Source organism: Sinohyriopsis cumingii, chromosome 2, assembly GCF_028554795.1.
Source record: "Sinohyriopsis cumingii isolate HCF-2022 chromosome 2, ASM2855479v2, whole genome shotgun sequence".
NCBI classification, from domain to species: Eukaryota; Metazoa; Mollusca; class Bivalvia; order Unionida; family Unionidae; genus Sinohyriopsis; species Sinohyriopsis cumingii.
The window spans coordinates 148660273-148676563 of NC_142962.1; the positions used below are offsets into that span (position 1 = coordinate 148660273).

General features: G+C 36.3%; 1 protein-coding gene across 5 annotated transcripts in view; it reads right to left on the reverse strand.

The window, feature by feature from the left end:
* The window catches only part of LOC149806052 (germ cell-less protein-like 1), a 60773-nt gene extending 44682 nt beyond the window's left edge, over positions 1-16091 (reverse strand). Inside the window, exons 1-4 of one of the 5 annotated variants that reach the window (XM_089950918.1) lie at positions 15888-16091; positions 10297-10420; positions 9332-9428; positions 8020-8117 (exon numbers count right to left, since the gene is read on the reverse strand). In XM_089950918.1, coding sequence (XP_089807044.1) covers positions 8020-8117; positions 9332-9428; positions 10297-10420; positions 15888-16051 — 483 coding nt within the window. In that variant the 5' untranslated portion in view covers positions 16052-16091. The other 4 variants (XM_089950922.1, XM_089950919.1, XM_089950920.1 and 1 more) reach the window with 4 other exon arrangements.
* Between the last annotated feature and the right edge of the window lie 200 nt (positions 16092-16291).

Below are 16291 nucleotides of genomic sequence, written 5' to 3' on the forward strand. Positions count from 1 at the left end.
TGTTATGACCCTTTCCAAGAATTTACATCAAAACTGGATTGTTTGTTATCCAAATTATAACAATATGAAAATATTATCAATTGATGGCATCAAAACCTCTTAACAGACATGTCATCAACAATGACATGACTAAAAACCAAAGTCATCTTACAACTTTCTCTCAGAAAATATAAATTTTATTACTGTCACATGCAAAAGGATAAATGTGCAAGTTACATTTTTTACACTATCTTCAAAATATATGTCTCACGTGTCCATGTTGGTCACATAGTACAGTAAAACCTGTCATGAGCGACCTCTGCTATGAGCGACCACCTGTCATTTCCAACCACAATCGTAATGCACGGATCGATTTTACTATATAAACGCTCTGTTATGAACGACCACCTGCTGAACGCAACCAGCGACTGCGATTTCTTGGCAAAATATGCATTTTGACACTGCTATGAACGACCACATCGCCAAAAAAACCAACAGATTGACACCACTGACCTTAACTTCATCCTTTGTAAACACTAGAGCTTGGGATAAATGTAGTATGCAAACAAAGTGCACATTAAATAACACTATAGCTGAACAACCATATATCGAGATAAACACCTCTAACCATCATTTAATCCTTTGTAACAAAGACTGCATAAATAGTAAAGATTGCTCTAATAAAGTATTTAAAAAGAATTTGTCTTGCTACAGTGCCAGTTTTGTGAAATTTACAACTCCAGCGTACTGTGTCATTTGTAAACTGCAGTAAACCAGACTAAAGTACATGTCACTAACCGCCACTGAAGTGCCAAAGTCATGTGAATAGCCAGTAAGAGTAACATCAAAGGGAGTAATGATGGATATACCCAGTCAATTTAGAGGTTTGTATTTTTTCTTTATCTTTATGAAAACTCACAAAATGCCAGTAGTCCTTATGTCCCAGTGAGAAATCATTTGAAAGGGCTTCAGTGTAGGTTTGAGTACATCGTTTGTCTTTCCAGTTAATCCATAATGCCTGGAGGGTGAATGAGCTCATTGTCTTTAATACTAGTAAGTGAGAATCATTTCCGGATTTTTTAAAATTATTTTTTATTTCTTTTGTTAGTGTTTCACCAAGCCACCATCTGTTTACCTGGGTGCAGATGGTCGCAACCTTTGTTTATCGAGCTATAAAGCTGTTGATTAAAACTTCATCTCAGAATAAATGTATTGTTTCTTGATGAGTTAATTATGTCTTTTGGTTTCATTCATTGGTACATAATATATTTTTATTCCACATTTCCCCAAAACCTGATCAAAACCATAGTCTTTATAACGTCAACACTAATAACAATGGCAGAACCTCCGCTGAAAAAAAGACAAATTTTAACACTGGAAGAAAGGATTAATGTCATTGAAAGAAATGAAAAAGGGGAGACTGCTCGCAAAATAGCAGTCAGCTTAAGCGTCGGTAAAACGCAAGTTCAAAATGTAATCAAAGACAAGGAGTCCATTAGAAACAAATGGCAGAAAGGTGCACAAGCACAGAGGAAATATGCCATGGCATGACGGACAGTTTACGGAGATCTGAACGAGCGAGTATGGGAGTGGTTTTGTGTTGCAAGAAGTAAAAACATACCAGTAAGTGGAAAGTTGATTCAGGAAAAGGCAATAATTGAGATACATGTTCAGACCAAACAGCTGAGTAAAACAAGTCAACAAAGAAGTATAATGGATTTCTAAAAAAAACAAGTGAATAAGTGTATAGAATAATATATATACATCATATCTAACTGTTCATTTTTTGTACATATTAATGTTATGCTGAAATATAAATTTTATTCTCGTTGTTTGATAGATGTATATCTTTATTATATAAAGATATTTTGAGAGGAATGCATGCAATATTTAACAAGATTTATGAATAAAGGATATGATACATGTACAGTGAGTATGGGTATTATTTATTTTTCAACAATGCTAACTATTGACCCTGAAACCAGTCCATTTTCACACACCTCTTCTGAGAGACCACCTGTCTTGAGAGACCGCTTTTGGTTGGCAGAAGGGGCGGTCTCTCATAACAGGTTTTACTGTACTAAATAAGGTTGCAACATTTATGAAACTTTCAAAACCTGTACATTGTATACAGTAATCAAACCGAATCGAATTACAACTGCCAGCTATTTACATGTATGGTATTGGCAATGTGCATGACACCTTCTCTTCATTTGCAAATGTTTCATTTGCTGTATATTTTTTATGCATCTTATTATGACAGAATTCAGCATGTAAAACATGTCTTTGTTGAATATACTGAACAACTTATAACAAAATTGTTAGGATCATCAGGATATTGTTTTGTACTGCTATAAACATGTACTTGATTAAAAAAAATAATCATACAACCAGACTACTACTTGTAAATGTGCATAGGATCTTGGAAAAGCACTTAACCAGAAATCCTGACCTTGTGCTGGGTAAAACATTACTAAATACACATCCCTGGGCTGACTAGTGGCAGAATCACAACTCAAGATGAATGCATTTTCTACCCTTAACCAGTGCCAAAGTTCAACATAGCTTAGCATTCAGCATGCATTAGTGATAAATAATTTAAACATAATCGGCCTAATCATTGTCAATCTAGAACATATTGCAAAGAAAACCTTTATGAGCACTACACCAGCATCATCGGCCTAATCATTGTCAATCTAGAACATATTGCAAAGAAAACCTTTATGAGCACTACACCAGCATCATGAAAGCAGGTTGTTTTGACCCATATTTCTGATGAATCACTTTTGTGTTTTAACTGTTCATGCTTGCATCGTGAAACTTGATGATTATATACATATCTATAAGTACCACACAAGCAACAAGAAAAAAAGACCACTGTGCCCAACATTTCACACATTACTGGCTTAGGTTAATTTTTTTTCATTTGGCTCATGACCATGTATCTTTTACAGAATTATGAAACATAGTCAGGGGATGAACACTAACTATTCCCTCTAGTATGTCATGACCCATATTTTGTGCTTCACTAGCTTGGATTACATTTTGTTTTCATGTTCATTTCTCAAGCCCTGTTCATGCTAGAAGCATGAAATTGACAATGATATGCATCTCTGTTAGTTAGACACTCATCTAACAAAAGAATTATGTACTTTTTAACATTTTACTTGCACTGCTAAGAGTTTGGCATGCAATATGCACAGTATCATACCTAGAATTGCCAAACTTGTTGAGTGGATTCATATTGATATCTTTATTGCAGTTGGAGGTCTCTGTGGCCTTTATTTCATGCTTCAGTGATTTTACTGAAATGCATTGTTTAATGTTCATTTATTGGTGCATTTTATATCTGCATCATGAAACCTGGATACATCTCTGTTATATTCTGACTATACCTCCCCATTTGCTTGTATCCCTTTGCCGATTTCAATAATGAAAAGTATAAATTAGATCAGAAATGCACAGAACCTACTCAGTTCATTCACTGATTTATAATTTCTAACATGCTGACCAGGGAGGCCTTAACACTGTCAGTGTCTGCCCATTTCATGTTTAACAGAAGTTGTAAATCTAAACAATGGCCATGCTTGAGATCCATTTTCAGTTCCTGGACAAGTCCATTTCAGTGAAGGGGTGTATGCATGATTACACATGTATGTACATAGAAAGAAAATACTATTTTGTCTGCTTCCAATATTTACAATGTCAAAGCAAGCAAAGAAACAGAAGGACAATTACAAATTTGCCTTTCACATGGATTTAACAAGCGGTGTAATTTCTATGTACATGTGTGCAAAGGATATAACTCTAAACTGTCAACATTATGATAAGTTATGGAATTATACAGCAGTTACCAAATAGGATAAACTACGTTCCAATGTTGTCAGAGAAAACCAACTTGTCCATAGTCTATTAAGCATGAAAGACGCAGAGAATGCCAGTGTTAGGGCCTCTCTGGTCACATTCAGGGTAGAAATTATAAATCAACGAATGAATTGACTAAATTCTGTGCACCTTATATCACATTAACGATTACAGTTATTTTAATCAGTAGGGGGATACAAACAAACAGGGAGGTATAGTCAGACTATAGTACTAACCCTTGCAACCAATGGTCACTTTGGACTACATTTTATGCTTTGCTAACAGTTAAATATTTGTGTTTAGTTCAAGATCACATAGATTCTTCCATATCTTATACTTCTAAAACTAAAGGCCCTTTCTGACTTGTGTAACTGGAATTGTGAATGAATACATTTTTGTTTATACAGTGGTAAACTTTCCTATTAATGGCTATGAAAGGTTTCTCACAACTGGTTAACTCTATTATACATGTGTATGAGTATCGGAATTTGACAAGTGGACTGCATACTTTACATGCAAAGCTTCACCTGTAGTGGCTGATCAAGGTAATTACTGACACCTGAACTAGGCACGTAGCTGTCATTCCACGGTTACTAAAAGTAAATCTGTACAATCTGACTTCGAAGGGCAGACAGTCATTAAGGCTTCTGAGCAGACATGAACAACTATGATTTTAAAGAAAATAAATAAACAACCTCTGCATTTTTATCAACTCATTTAGTACCAGCACTTTGATAAGAAGATTCTTTTTATTTTTTATTTTATATAATTTCTTCCCTGTGACAGATGTATGCATGTATGTATGTTGTTTATTGGCTTATTGGACAATATTGGCTATACAGTGCCAATTAAAATTTCCAAAATATATAAATAAAATTGGCAAAAATAGACTTAAGTTAGGAAAAGTACAGGATTTCATTAAGATTAATTTAGTCTGCAACATAATTTGTTCATAATATTTTAAGATCAAGCTTACAACAAAGATTGTTATTGAAAAAGGTTGTGCAGTGTAGTGGGAGATAGCAACAGCTACTTGTCTACTGGCCTACTTGTGCAGTGTAGTGGGAGATAGCAACAGCTTTATAAAGAATCATTAAAAAATAATAAGGCATTTAAATTCAGTGGCAATCATGTAATAAATCTACTTAAAATTCTCATAACGATTTGATTTAGTTTTGGACTTTTATAGTGTTAAAGTTAATATCAGTTAAGTGAAAAGTAACTGATGGTTTTGACTGGATTTTGAATATATGGCCGAAATTCTTTTCTACTTAATGTTCATACTTTGCCACTCTGACAGGAATCTGCCGCTGCACTGTCTGTACTCATATTTATAGACTCTTATTCACTTCACATGACTTTAATTAGCCAATCAAAGCTTGTTCTTCTCAGGGCTAGCCATGGCAGTAACCAAGTCAACTGTTCAAACTGCATGGGAAAATGCCCCATAACACAAAATTTAAACAGAATTAAGTTGCCCTCTCAATCCGTGCAATGCATTTTTATTTTTAATATTTTTGTACATTCATACCTATGATTCCACAGAACTGAACAAAATGGACAAACAAATTTCTAAGCGAATCGAGCGAGAATGCTTCATACTGATGATGCAATAATTTGTGATACGTTGAGAAATATTCCCAATCAAATGCGGTCTATTTTGCACCTTAAAGTAGAATAACATGTTCTACATAGCCATGAACTTACAATAATGAACATTAACATTAGTTCAAACTTATCGTTCAACAAAAGTCTGACAAAAGAAATTTGATTCTTCGGCTGGACACATTGATTCCATCACTATCCTACATCCTGCTGTTTTGATAACAAAACTCCACTGGACGGTTTAAGTCACTAATTTATGGACTACCATCACATTTCTGGCTTTGATATTCCAAATTTCAGAAAGGAAAGATAATCCATTTCCTAAACTATTCATGAGAAATTCCAGCATGTCACACACACATGGTCCAACATGGAAATGAATAGGGCACAATTACCGCTAACATGTGAATTTCTTTCCACTTAACGTTGATCTAACGGGACTTGTAGAGTTGATGCCATTAGATGAATTCCTTGACGAATTCATCGATTCTCATGACCCCAGCATGACATTACGAGGACCAGAACAAGGTTTTGTACTCATACATAGTATAAACCGCAGAAGACACATCCATAAGACAATGCAGATGGCGATCTAAACATTCATAATACCATAAAGGTATAGCGAACTGCATCATGTTTTTCTAAAAACAAATTATGTTTTTTTAATCATTATTATTATTACTGGAAAGGGAATGTAGTTCTTAATAGTACCTAGTATTCTGGTTTGATGAGTTCAGTTTTACAATATATATCCAATACATTTATTCTCAGAATGGAACTCAGTGTCTGTTCTAAACAGATAATTGCAAGGAAACATTTAATTTATTTTATTAAAAGAACAAATTTTTTAACAAGAAAAATGTACACTCATATTCAGGTCCAAAATACAGGAAAAACCAGACACTTGGCAGCTAGGTTGTTAAATGAATCACACAAATATATCAACTTAAATACAAATAATCAAATAAATTCACTTGTCTTTCCCCCCACTGGACACAACATGTGGATACTGATATGCAGTCTTAACAAAGATTTCTTTTACTTCCTTTACGTCACCACTGATGTTTATGAGTGTTCGATCTTTTCCTTTTTCTCAACAAGCATTCTTTTTCCTTTCAAGCACCTCCTCATACTGGCTTTAATTTGTGCTTCTGATATTAAATTTCTCTATAAGAAGCATCTTTTGGAGGCACTGTTTGCTGCTCCAACTCTTCAACCATGATTCACAAAATTCAAATCTTTCTTGCAAAGATCACAAAATGACAGTTCTCTGGTGTTCAGTTTTGTTATGAACTGACCAACTACATTTTCATCTGCTTTCTGCTTCTGCCACTGCCTATTCCACATTTTTCAAAACATCCAAACTGTTCGTTCTTTTCTTCCTCGAAAACTCAAAATACCATGCTTATTTCCATCAGTTTCAATTACATCAAGATTCAGTGAATAAGCAGAAACTTTTGACCAATCAGAATACTCTTTAAGATCGTGGGTTGACTAATATATGGAACTAATACTTTATAAGGATCATTACAGAATGGGACCAGACAGATGAGGTTTTTTTTACGAACTGGAACAGAGATGATAAAAAAAATGGACTACATCAAGAACCAGATTTTTCTCATCAGAAGAAAAGCTGAATACCACTTTCAAAATCATGTCTGTGAAAAGAGGTTCTGTGAAATTAAAATGGTGAAATCAGTTTGGAGGAGTTCACTAGAACCAGCTGCATTATCAGAACTAATGACTGTGCTCCTTAATTTGCCAGACATCAAGGATTATAATCCAAGAGATGCCATTAAGTTGTGGCATGTTCCTGGACCATGAAACGGACTACCTTATGGTCCTAGATCTGACGATGAATCTGATAAATGCAGTTATTATTATTTAAGCTGATGTTAATGAATAATGTTTGATTTTAACAGGATCAGTGAAATTTAGGCAGGATCAGTAAAAATTTATTTTGATGATCCCGTGGGTTTGTAAAAAAAACAAAAAAAAGAACTAATTTTGAACCCTGTAACAGAGATGCATATAATAACCTAGAATGATCATTAAAAGAGCTTGAAAAATAAACTTAAAACACAAAACTGAATCCAAGCCCATGGAGCAAGAAATATAGGACACAGTGATCTATTTTTCTTATGAGGGTGTATTACTCATCAAGATGCATCTTCTCGCCAAGTTAGAGTCTTTAAATGGTATTCCCAAAAATTTTTTTAGTCAGTAGCTAAATGCAAAAGATTACCTAAACCAGTAACACACGAAATGTACATGTCATGAGTGGATACAGTGTGCCAAAAATCTAAGCTAGACAAAAACTTAACCAAGAATGTACAACCAATGTACATTTATGTGCATAGTTAGCCACATTCCTGGAGATAGATGTTATGAAACCCATGCCAAACTCTTGCACAGTACCTAGGCAGAAACAGCTAAGATGCAGTGAGGTTGCATACATGTATGTGCTTTGATATGTACTGATGCAGATGCCTTGGGTAGTACAGTAGCTTACCTATACTTCTAACAGGTCAACTAATAAACTGAAACAAATTATTGGAAACAAGGACTCACCAGTTGAAGTAGTGTTGCAACAGCCACCACTCCAATCACCTGGACAGGTTTGAGGAATACATCATCCTTGTACAGGGAGCCAAGAGCAATCCTGAAAGCTGAAACAAGAACTTTATCAATGCAAGGTTGATCTCTCTTGCCTTCACAAGTCCTGATTTTAAAAATCTTCTCAAATGCCATATGGTACTTCCTATTGGTTTAAATGTGTTACATGACACACCAGTGAGCTCATACTGAGACTAATCAGTTCAAAATTGTTTAAAAAGAGAACTATGAAAGGTCAGTTATGCATCTGTCCAGTGTTTTACCTCAAAAAGTCAATGATCCATTTGTGACATCTGTGGATTGCATATAATTATTTATGAATGGTTTTTTTTCTTCTGAGAAATGAAAATTGACAGATATAATGTAATAATTGAGAGTTTTCTAAAAAAAATCAGGAGATATTATGAGATTGGGAGGTGGGTGTGGAAATACCCCCAAAATTGGGAGGTTTTTCTCCCTGCTTGAGAGTTGACAGGTATGAACTGTCCAGGCTTGTGAAATTTCAGTCAGGGCTTGTCAGTTTATTTAAGTCACCAGCCCGAGGCCCATGCCTAAACAATTTCTTTGAGCACTGGATCCTATGGATTATGGGTCAATGTAAGCAGTTTTGAACTAAATTTTATGTACAGAAAGAACTGTATTTTCTTGTAAGACTCAACATGATCATGATTATTTACTTTTAGACCCCCAAAACAATAGGCTCCTTTCTTACCCAAAGTACAAGCCATCCACAAACTTTGGTGAAGATACATGGCTGAGAACTGAAATTCTGTGTTGAACCATTTTTAACTTTCCAATAACAGTGACCATGCCTCTGACCTCAATATCAATAGGCTTCTACCTTATTCTAAGTGCAAACCAGAAGCCATTTTGCTTTCAGTCATAATGTCCCTGACCTTTAACCTTTTGACCCCAAAACTGATAAGCTTCTTCCTCATCCCAAGGCAAGTAATCCACCAAGTTTAGTCTAGGTCTGTGATGTACAGCTCCTGTTACTGTGCTGAAACCATTTTTCTTCTTTCATTCACAGTACTGTGATCTTTGATCTTTTGACCCTGAAATCAATAGACTTCTTCCTTACCCCAAATGCAAGCTATTTACACAAGTTTAGTAATCCTAGATGGCAGAGAACCAGAGCTACTGTGCTGAAACAACGTAATGAACAGATGGATGGAAGGATAGGCAGATAGATATCATGAAATGACATACTCCACCTTATGTTGGGTGTATAATATAAGTACACTGGACTTTTATCACACCTACATACCTGTCTCATCAATATTTTCATCTGTAATGTTGAGTTCAATTGTGGACATATCTGTCTCTTTCCAAGATCCACCAAACATGCTTGCGAAGTAAGGTGACTGAAAGATACCATTTATCACATTGATTTTACAGATAAATAATCAAACAGTTTAACTTCCTTCTTTCTAATTCAAAATGGCATTGTCAATACAGTCAAAAATGTTTTGTCAATATCATTTACCTATGATCGTTTAAGAAGTACCTTAAATTATAAGAAATAAGTGTCATTTTCAATTTTGTTTCATACATATTACTAATCCCACTGACAATGTTTTGATTTGCTGGATTCCTGAACTTTTGATAGTCTTACATCAACTAAACTCATTCTACACTGTACAAGATAAAAAATCTGTCTGACTGTATAGGACATAGAATCTGTCCGACTGGACATAGTATAAAATCTATATGACTGGTGAGCATGACTGTACATGATATAGAATCTGTCTGACTGGACAAGCATCTTGAAAGAGTGATTTCCCTTTCCACTGCCACTACATGTACATACAAGCCAAATTTTCAAGCCCCGATATAGTTTCAGGTCTCTGTTCTGTAACATCAAACCTCTATTTTGATGTAATAATCAGCACAACATTATTGTCTGCATAGAACATAACTGGTTTAATTAAGTTTGAAAACAAAATATGGCAAAATACAATCTGGGAAATGTTGCTTCCAGTTATATTAATCAACTCAGAACAAGTTACAGAATTTCTCCAATACTCACAGGTGGAAAGTCGAATCAAATTTTCAAAACACAGAGATGGGTTTAAAAATCAGACAAAGGCAACTTCTGCACATATCTGCCAGGCTAACAGGAAAAAGGGTTGGCCTATCATCAACCATGTGCTTAACATATGGATAAATGCAGTGGTGGTTCTTGAATATCTGATGCAAATAACTGCATAGAAACCATCTGTTGCTGAATACCTGGCTCAAGTAAAGCTTGTGTAAATTCCATCTTTTTCCAAGGGCTAGGATTGTGATATCACTATTCTCCCCATTAAGAAACAGAGTCTGGTATATGTATTTGGATGTTGACTGGATTCTTCTCCTGTAAAGAAACGCAGAAATATTGTTTTTCTTCATTATACAATCAGTTCAATTTCAAGATAAATGGAGCACATTTTAAGCATATTTGCTTTGTTATGAAAGAACAAGCTAAAAATGTAATAATGGAACAAAAATGCTTTAAAATAGTCAACCAAATACAAAATTTAATTGAATAAACAAGATGACAAATATATAATGGCCATGGGCAATACTATATGGCCCAGCCATATTTATTGCTAGGCCATGTTCATTTATTTATTTATTTTTAAGTTTGGTGGGGGGTCATGTGAAATTCCATGAGTCTATAAACAGATGCATGCACATAGCATGCATGACACCACATTTGTTCCTGGCTGTGTACTGGTTCAGTTGGTAAGAAAAATCAAGTTCATTCATATATAAATTCAGTTCATCTCTGACGAATAGCTATTGTCATGTTTTATCAGCAACAATGCAATTAAAGATCAAAGTTCTGATGTTATCAAGTGGTCTGTCCCTTATTTAAGGTTTAAGCACCCTTCCCATATCTACACCATTTATTCTGGCCACACGAGTTCACATGTCTTTTGAGCACATTAAAAACTAAATACTGTAATTAATTCTAACTGAAAGGAGTACCGAAATTACATCATTGTAGTTACAAATAGGTATTATGGTTGACAGAAAAATAGTATGTAATGTTGAAGAGTAGATTTTAATAGTGTCACAGGAATGAGATGCATCAGCTCAAATGCCTCATGTGATTAAAGACCAACCCACAGCTGAGGAGGTCATGGCTTTCAGACCCTATAACACTTAATAACAAAACATAAACTACTGTAAGGTTAATGGGAGATGATAAAAAATGCATTAGCTCAAGTGCTCAGTAAAATAACTGATGGCCAGAGTCCCACCAGCAAAAGTTGCAGTCCCCTCCCATAAGCATATTGGGCATACCTGAAGTGGCTAAATGTCCAGAGAAGAACCAGTAGTTATCACAGAGTTTAATTTTCCAAATTCTTTACACCACTGACATATAGCTCTTGTTTGTCTGTTAGAGTCAGACTAAATTTTAGCAAATCAAGAAAAGGACTCATTCCAGACCCTAAGCCCAGGCATCACACACTTTCTTAAACTTGGCTACTGTTCCATTTAAACTATCAATTCTAGCAACTTTAGCACTCTTCTGAATCTCACTACAATCTTCATCAATTTGCCCTTTAACCCAAAAATAGTTATCCAAATTTGCAAACACCTTGATTTCGAGGTCACATGCACTACTTAGTTGGCTACACAAGGAAATGAACAAGATAATGAAAGCTAAAGTTGTTCACTTGATGTACTCTTAAAATAGGACCACACACATTACATCATTGTAAATATCAGCAAATTTTCCCACCACTCAACAGCTAGTCTAAGTCTTTGAACTTGCCTCACAGCTATTGGGTCATGTTCTTTGATGTACTCTTATAATGACAACACATACATCTGGGGACCTTACAGCCACTGAATTCTGTCATTGTAAATATCAGCATAGCTAAAATCATAATGATCAATTGATCAACACATTTTCCCACTCAGCAGGTGATTGAAGCAGGACCGGCAAGTCTCTGAATTTGCTACCTATGTGTGTACACAGGACTCCTGCCAAAGTGATTTTCTGCATCCCAGATATAAAAAAATGCGTCCAAATACATGTGATTAAGCACTTCCGAGACCTCTGTGATGGCCTTTAATCACCTGAATAAGAATGACACTGAAGTTATATCATGTGACTTTTTTGTTGTTTATGATTTCAATATCATAAATACAAGAACGTGTCTCACTAACAGTGACCTTTCTGTGACATCACAGTGTGTGACATTCAAACTGGACTGTACTGAATCACACCTTTTGGCAGATCACATCCAAAAATGTCCATGTATTTTTAACAATGATTTTGCCATATGTACTTCTCAGGGCATGTAAGTAATGACCTTCCAAAGGAATATGGATCTATTACAATCAAAATAAAGTGAATAACTGACATTTAAAGGTATGTAGAATCAAATTCTAAAATTTTCCACCTATTACTGAAAAGTCTTTGTTGAACGTCTGCATGACCTGTACAATTTTTGCTATAACTTGAGCGGAAATTAATGACAACAATTTTGATACATGCCAGATGACAAATAATTTCCAACAAACAGTTTTATATCCTCTTTAGCTCACAGCTGAGGTCTAGACCAACAAGTAGGTCTCCACTTTTATTTTCCCTGACAGCTGTCAGAAAAAAAAGTGGGGGGGGGGGACCTACTTGTTGGTCTAAGCCGAGTATTTTATGTCTGCAATATTTTATAGGGTTGATTAGACCAACCAAGTTGTTGAAAGAGGCTCAGAATAATTTGTTGGTCTTAAGGCCAGTAATGTGTAAATATTTCGTTATTATTGGTATCTCCTTCTCAACAGAAACTTGTATGTTGTATGTTATTCTCTCATTGAAAACGAAGAAACACACACACACACACACACATTCCGGTATTTGGTGGATATCGAGAACTCGGATACGGAACCGCGTACTGAGGACATTTGTTCTGGCAATGTTAGAGCGGAAAGAAATAGTTTGAGACAGTAAATTAATAGCAAATGCTGATGGATCAAGGAGGGAACAGTATTATTAATTCAAAGGAATATGAATTTAGCAATACAAGCGAGGACGCACACGTTTACATAAATATGTACATATATGGACATTGGTACATTATGACCAGGGGACATGAGTGGCCTAAAGCGCTCTCCGTTATGGATCACTGCCATCTCACCTCTGTTTGCGTGGGTTCGAGTCTCGGATTTGGTTAATGAGGGTAAGTGAGAAAGCTTGCCAGTAGCTTCTCGTGGGTCGGTGGTTCTTTCCGGGTTCTTCCTCCACCATTAATACTGGCCGCCATGTATAGCCTATCGTGTGCTGAAAAATGGCATTAAACCCCACAACAACAACAACAACATTATGACCAATGAGGACATGTTTGCATATCTAGTCCAGTCTTAACAATCAATACAACTGCTCAGGTGCCCTAGTGGTTAGAGCATCCACCTTGGATATGGGAGATTGCGGGTTCGAACCAAGGGCATGTCATAACAAAGACTTAAAAATGGTACTAACAGCTGCCTCGCTAGGCACTCAGCATTAAGAGGTTAGTGTTAGGACTTGTCAGCCTGGTATCATAATAATGTAACTGCATGGGACATCATGCTACCTATCTGCAGTGTGATGTCTGAGTGCTCGACATCACTATAAACAGCACCTCTGTCTGCATGGGTTTTGAGTCTCGGGTTCAGCCAATGTGGGTATGTGAAAAAGCCTGCCAGTAGCTTCTCGTGGGTCGGTTTTTCTTTCTAGGGTTTTCTCGGGTTCTTCCTCCACCGTTAATACTGGCCGCCATGTATAGCCTATCTTGTGCTGAAAAATGGCATTAAACCCTACAACAACAACAACTATAAACTGCCACACTTCAGACATTGTAGCAATATGACTGAAAGATTGCTAAAGCTACGTTAAAATCTAATCCAAATCACATACTAGTATTAAGTAACTGTAACCTCCATAAGGGTTTCATCTACAACTGTTCTTTAAGGCAACTACATTATAATTTGAATATATATCTTGTTATTGACTGACTGATGAATTTATTGATTGAATGACTGTCCTGCAATTAGACTTTAGTAGGCCTAATCCACCGCTTTGGGTGTGTGTGAGTGTGATTTGGATTTTTAATATAGCTTAAAAAAATTTCAGTCATATCACTATGATGTCTGCAGTGTGGCAGTTTATAGTGATGTCTAGCACTGGGGCATCATGCCGCAGACATGTAGCATGATGTCCCACCCAGCCACATTATCCTGAAACCTGGTCGACCAGTCCTAACACTAACCTCTTAATACTGAGTGCCAAGCATGGCAACTGTTAGTACCATTTGTATAAATTTTTGGTACGACTCGGCCGGGCATCAAACCCATGACCTCCTGCATCTGAGGCGGTCACTCTAACCACTAGGCCACTGGAGATCATACTGTAATAAATTTGGAGTATGTGCATTTGGCTATAGTGCCCCGTTGTAAGGAATTCTTAGATTTGTGTGATTACTTGTTTGATTATTGGAACTTGGTGCAATAGAACATTCCTTGGCCTGAAATAATTAGCCATTTAGTAGGAGCACATGTCACGGAGTGAAGTGTTAATGAGTTTCCATGATGCCATGGTTGACTTTTAGTGAATTTAGGTCAAAAGTGCCAGAGTGTCCCTGGAGTACCATAGTCCCTATTAAAGCCTAGTGCTGTATATTGGTGGTGTGACTGCAGTGGCAGTATTTACACTAGGAGACCAGTAAATTACACAAAGGAATAAACAAGAAGGGACTTGGCAGATACTGTTTATGTTGCCATGGTGGCAAATGTGATGCAGTTGTACAGGCAAAATCTGCCTTGAAACCATATATTGACTGGCCTAAGGTGGCATAATAAAAATAGTACCGTGTTAACCCTTTACCTTATGCAAGCGCCTTTGGACATCTCTACTCCATTTGCATGGAAGCACCTTTTGATGCCTTTACTCTATTCGCATGGAAGCGCCTTTTGGCGCATGATGTAAACATCGCCCATAACTTAAGTTAAGGCTCTGATATTGATGTAGGTAGCAATTAGTTTTTATAAATTATCAAATTCAGATGACTTAGTGATGTAGATGCAAAGAACTTGTAAATTTCGAGTATGAGAAATGGCAGCTTTGGTTGGTCATGCAGCTTCACTGACTTGACGGTGAACAAGTTCTCTCAAGATTTTAAAGCACATAAAAAATTCTTACATGAAAAATAATTACACAGCTATAACGATCGGACTTTACTCTTAAATTTTTCCACACATAATAGATGTGTACCAAAAATGTCAAATGGTTAAAATTGCTGTTAAACGTAACATACCCTACACTGCTTAACAGTTAACAGGCAGACCTATGTGTATGGAGTCGAACAGGTAACAGGTGTTCTATTTATTATTAAAAACAAATAACAGGGACTGTTATATGCAACAGCTTTTCTTATAGTTTAGCCAAGTAGTTGGCATTTGATGTTTGGGTCTAAAGGGAGATAATACGTTTTTGCAACGTGTAATTTGCTAGCGGAGATCTCTCTACAATTCTTCCACAGAGCAATAGAGGACATGGATTCGGGCGTGTGTATCTCCTGCTTTGGAAGAAAGATACATACACTCCAACATCGCGAACAAGCACCAAACGTGTAAACGGGGACCTTCCTAAAATCATGATTTTACGTTATTCTAGGCTAAAATAGTTGGTAGAAGCAGTCATCGGTACGTTGGTGTGTACTCTCATGAATGTCCTCGGTTTACACCAAACTTACACACACACACACACACACACACACACACACACACACACACACATACACACACAGAGTTTCTGTTTCAGGTTTCGTTCCCATCAACCATTCCGTCACCGTTTGGGAGTGTCCAGTTCCGATTTCTCATCAACATTTGTGCTTCTTTTTCCTTCATTTTCTTCCTCCCTCTTTCTTTTGACACCTCTGGAAATAATACCATCAGCTTGGCCGGAAATATCCGAGACTCTGTTAGAAATACTTGTATATAACGAGTTTCCCATTTTGAAACTACTGCCGAAGCTTTCGACTGGTTATCACTCCCTCTACGGTACCAGTCTGGTGTCTATTGTTAAATGTCGAAAGACAATGATACACAGTACCAGAGAAGAATACAGTAAAGTTGGCAGCGATAGAATCGTAAATTGGCCCTGCCAAATTTCTTCTCTTAAGGGTATTATGTGATTTTTCTTTTCTGAGATATTATTGTTTAATAATTGAAGAATGGATATGTTTGTGAATTA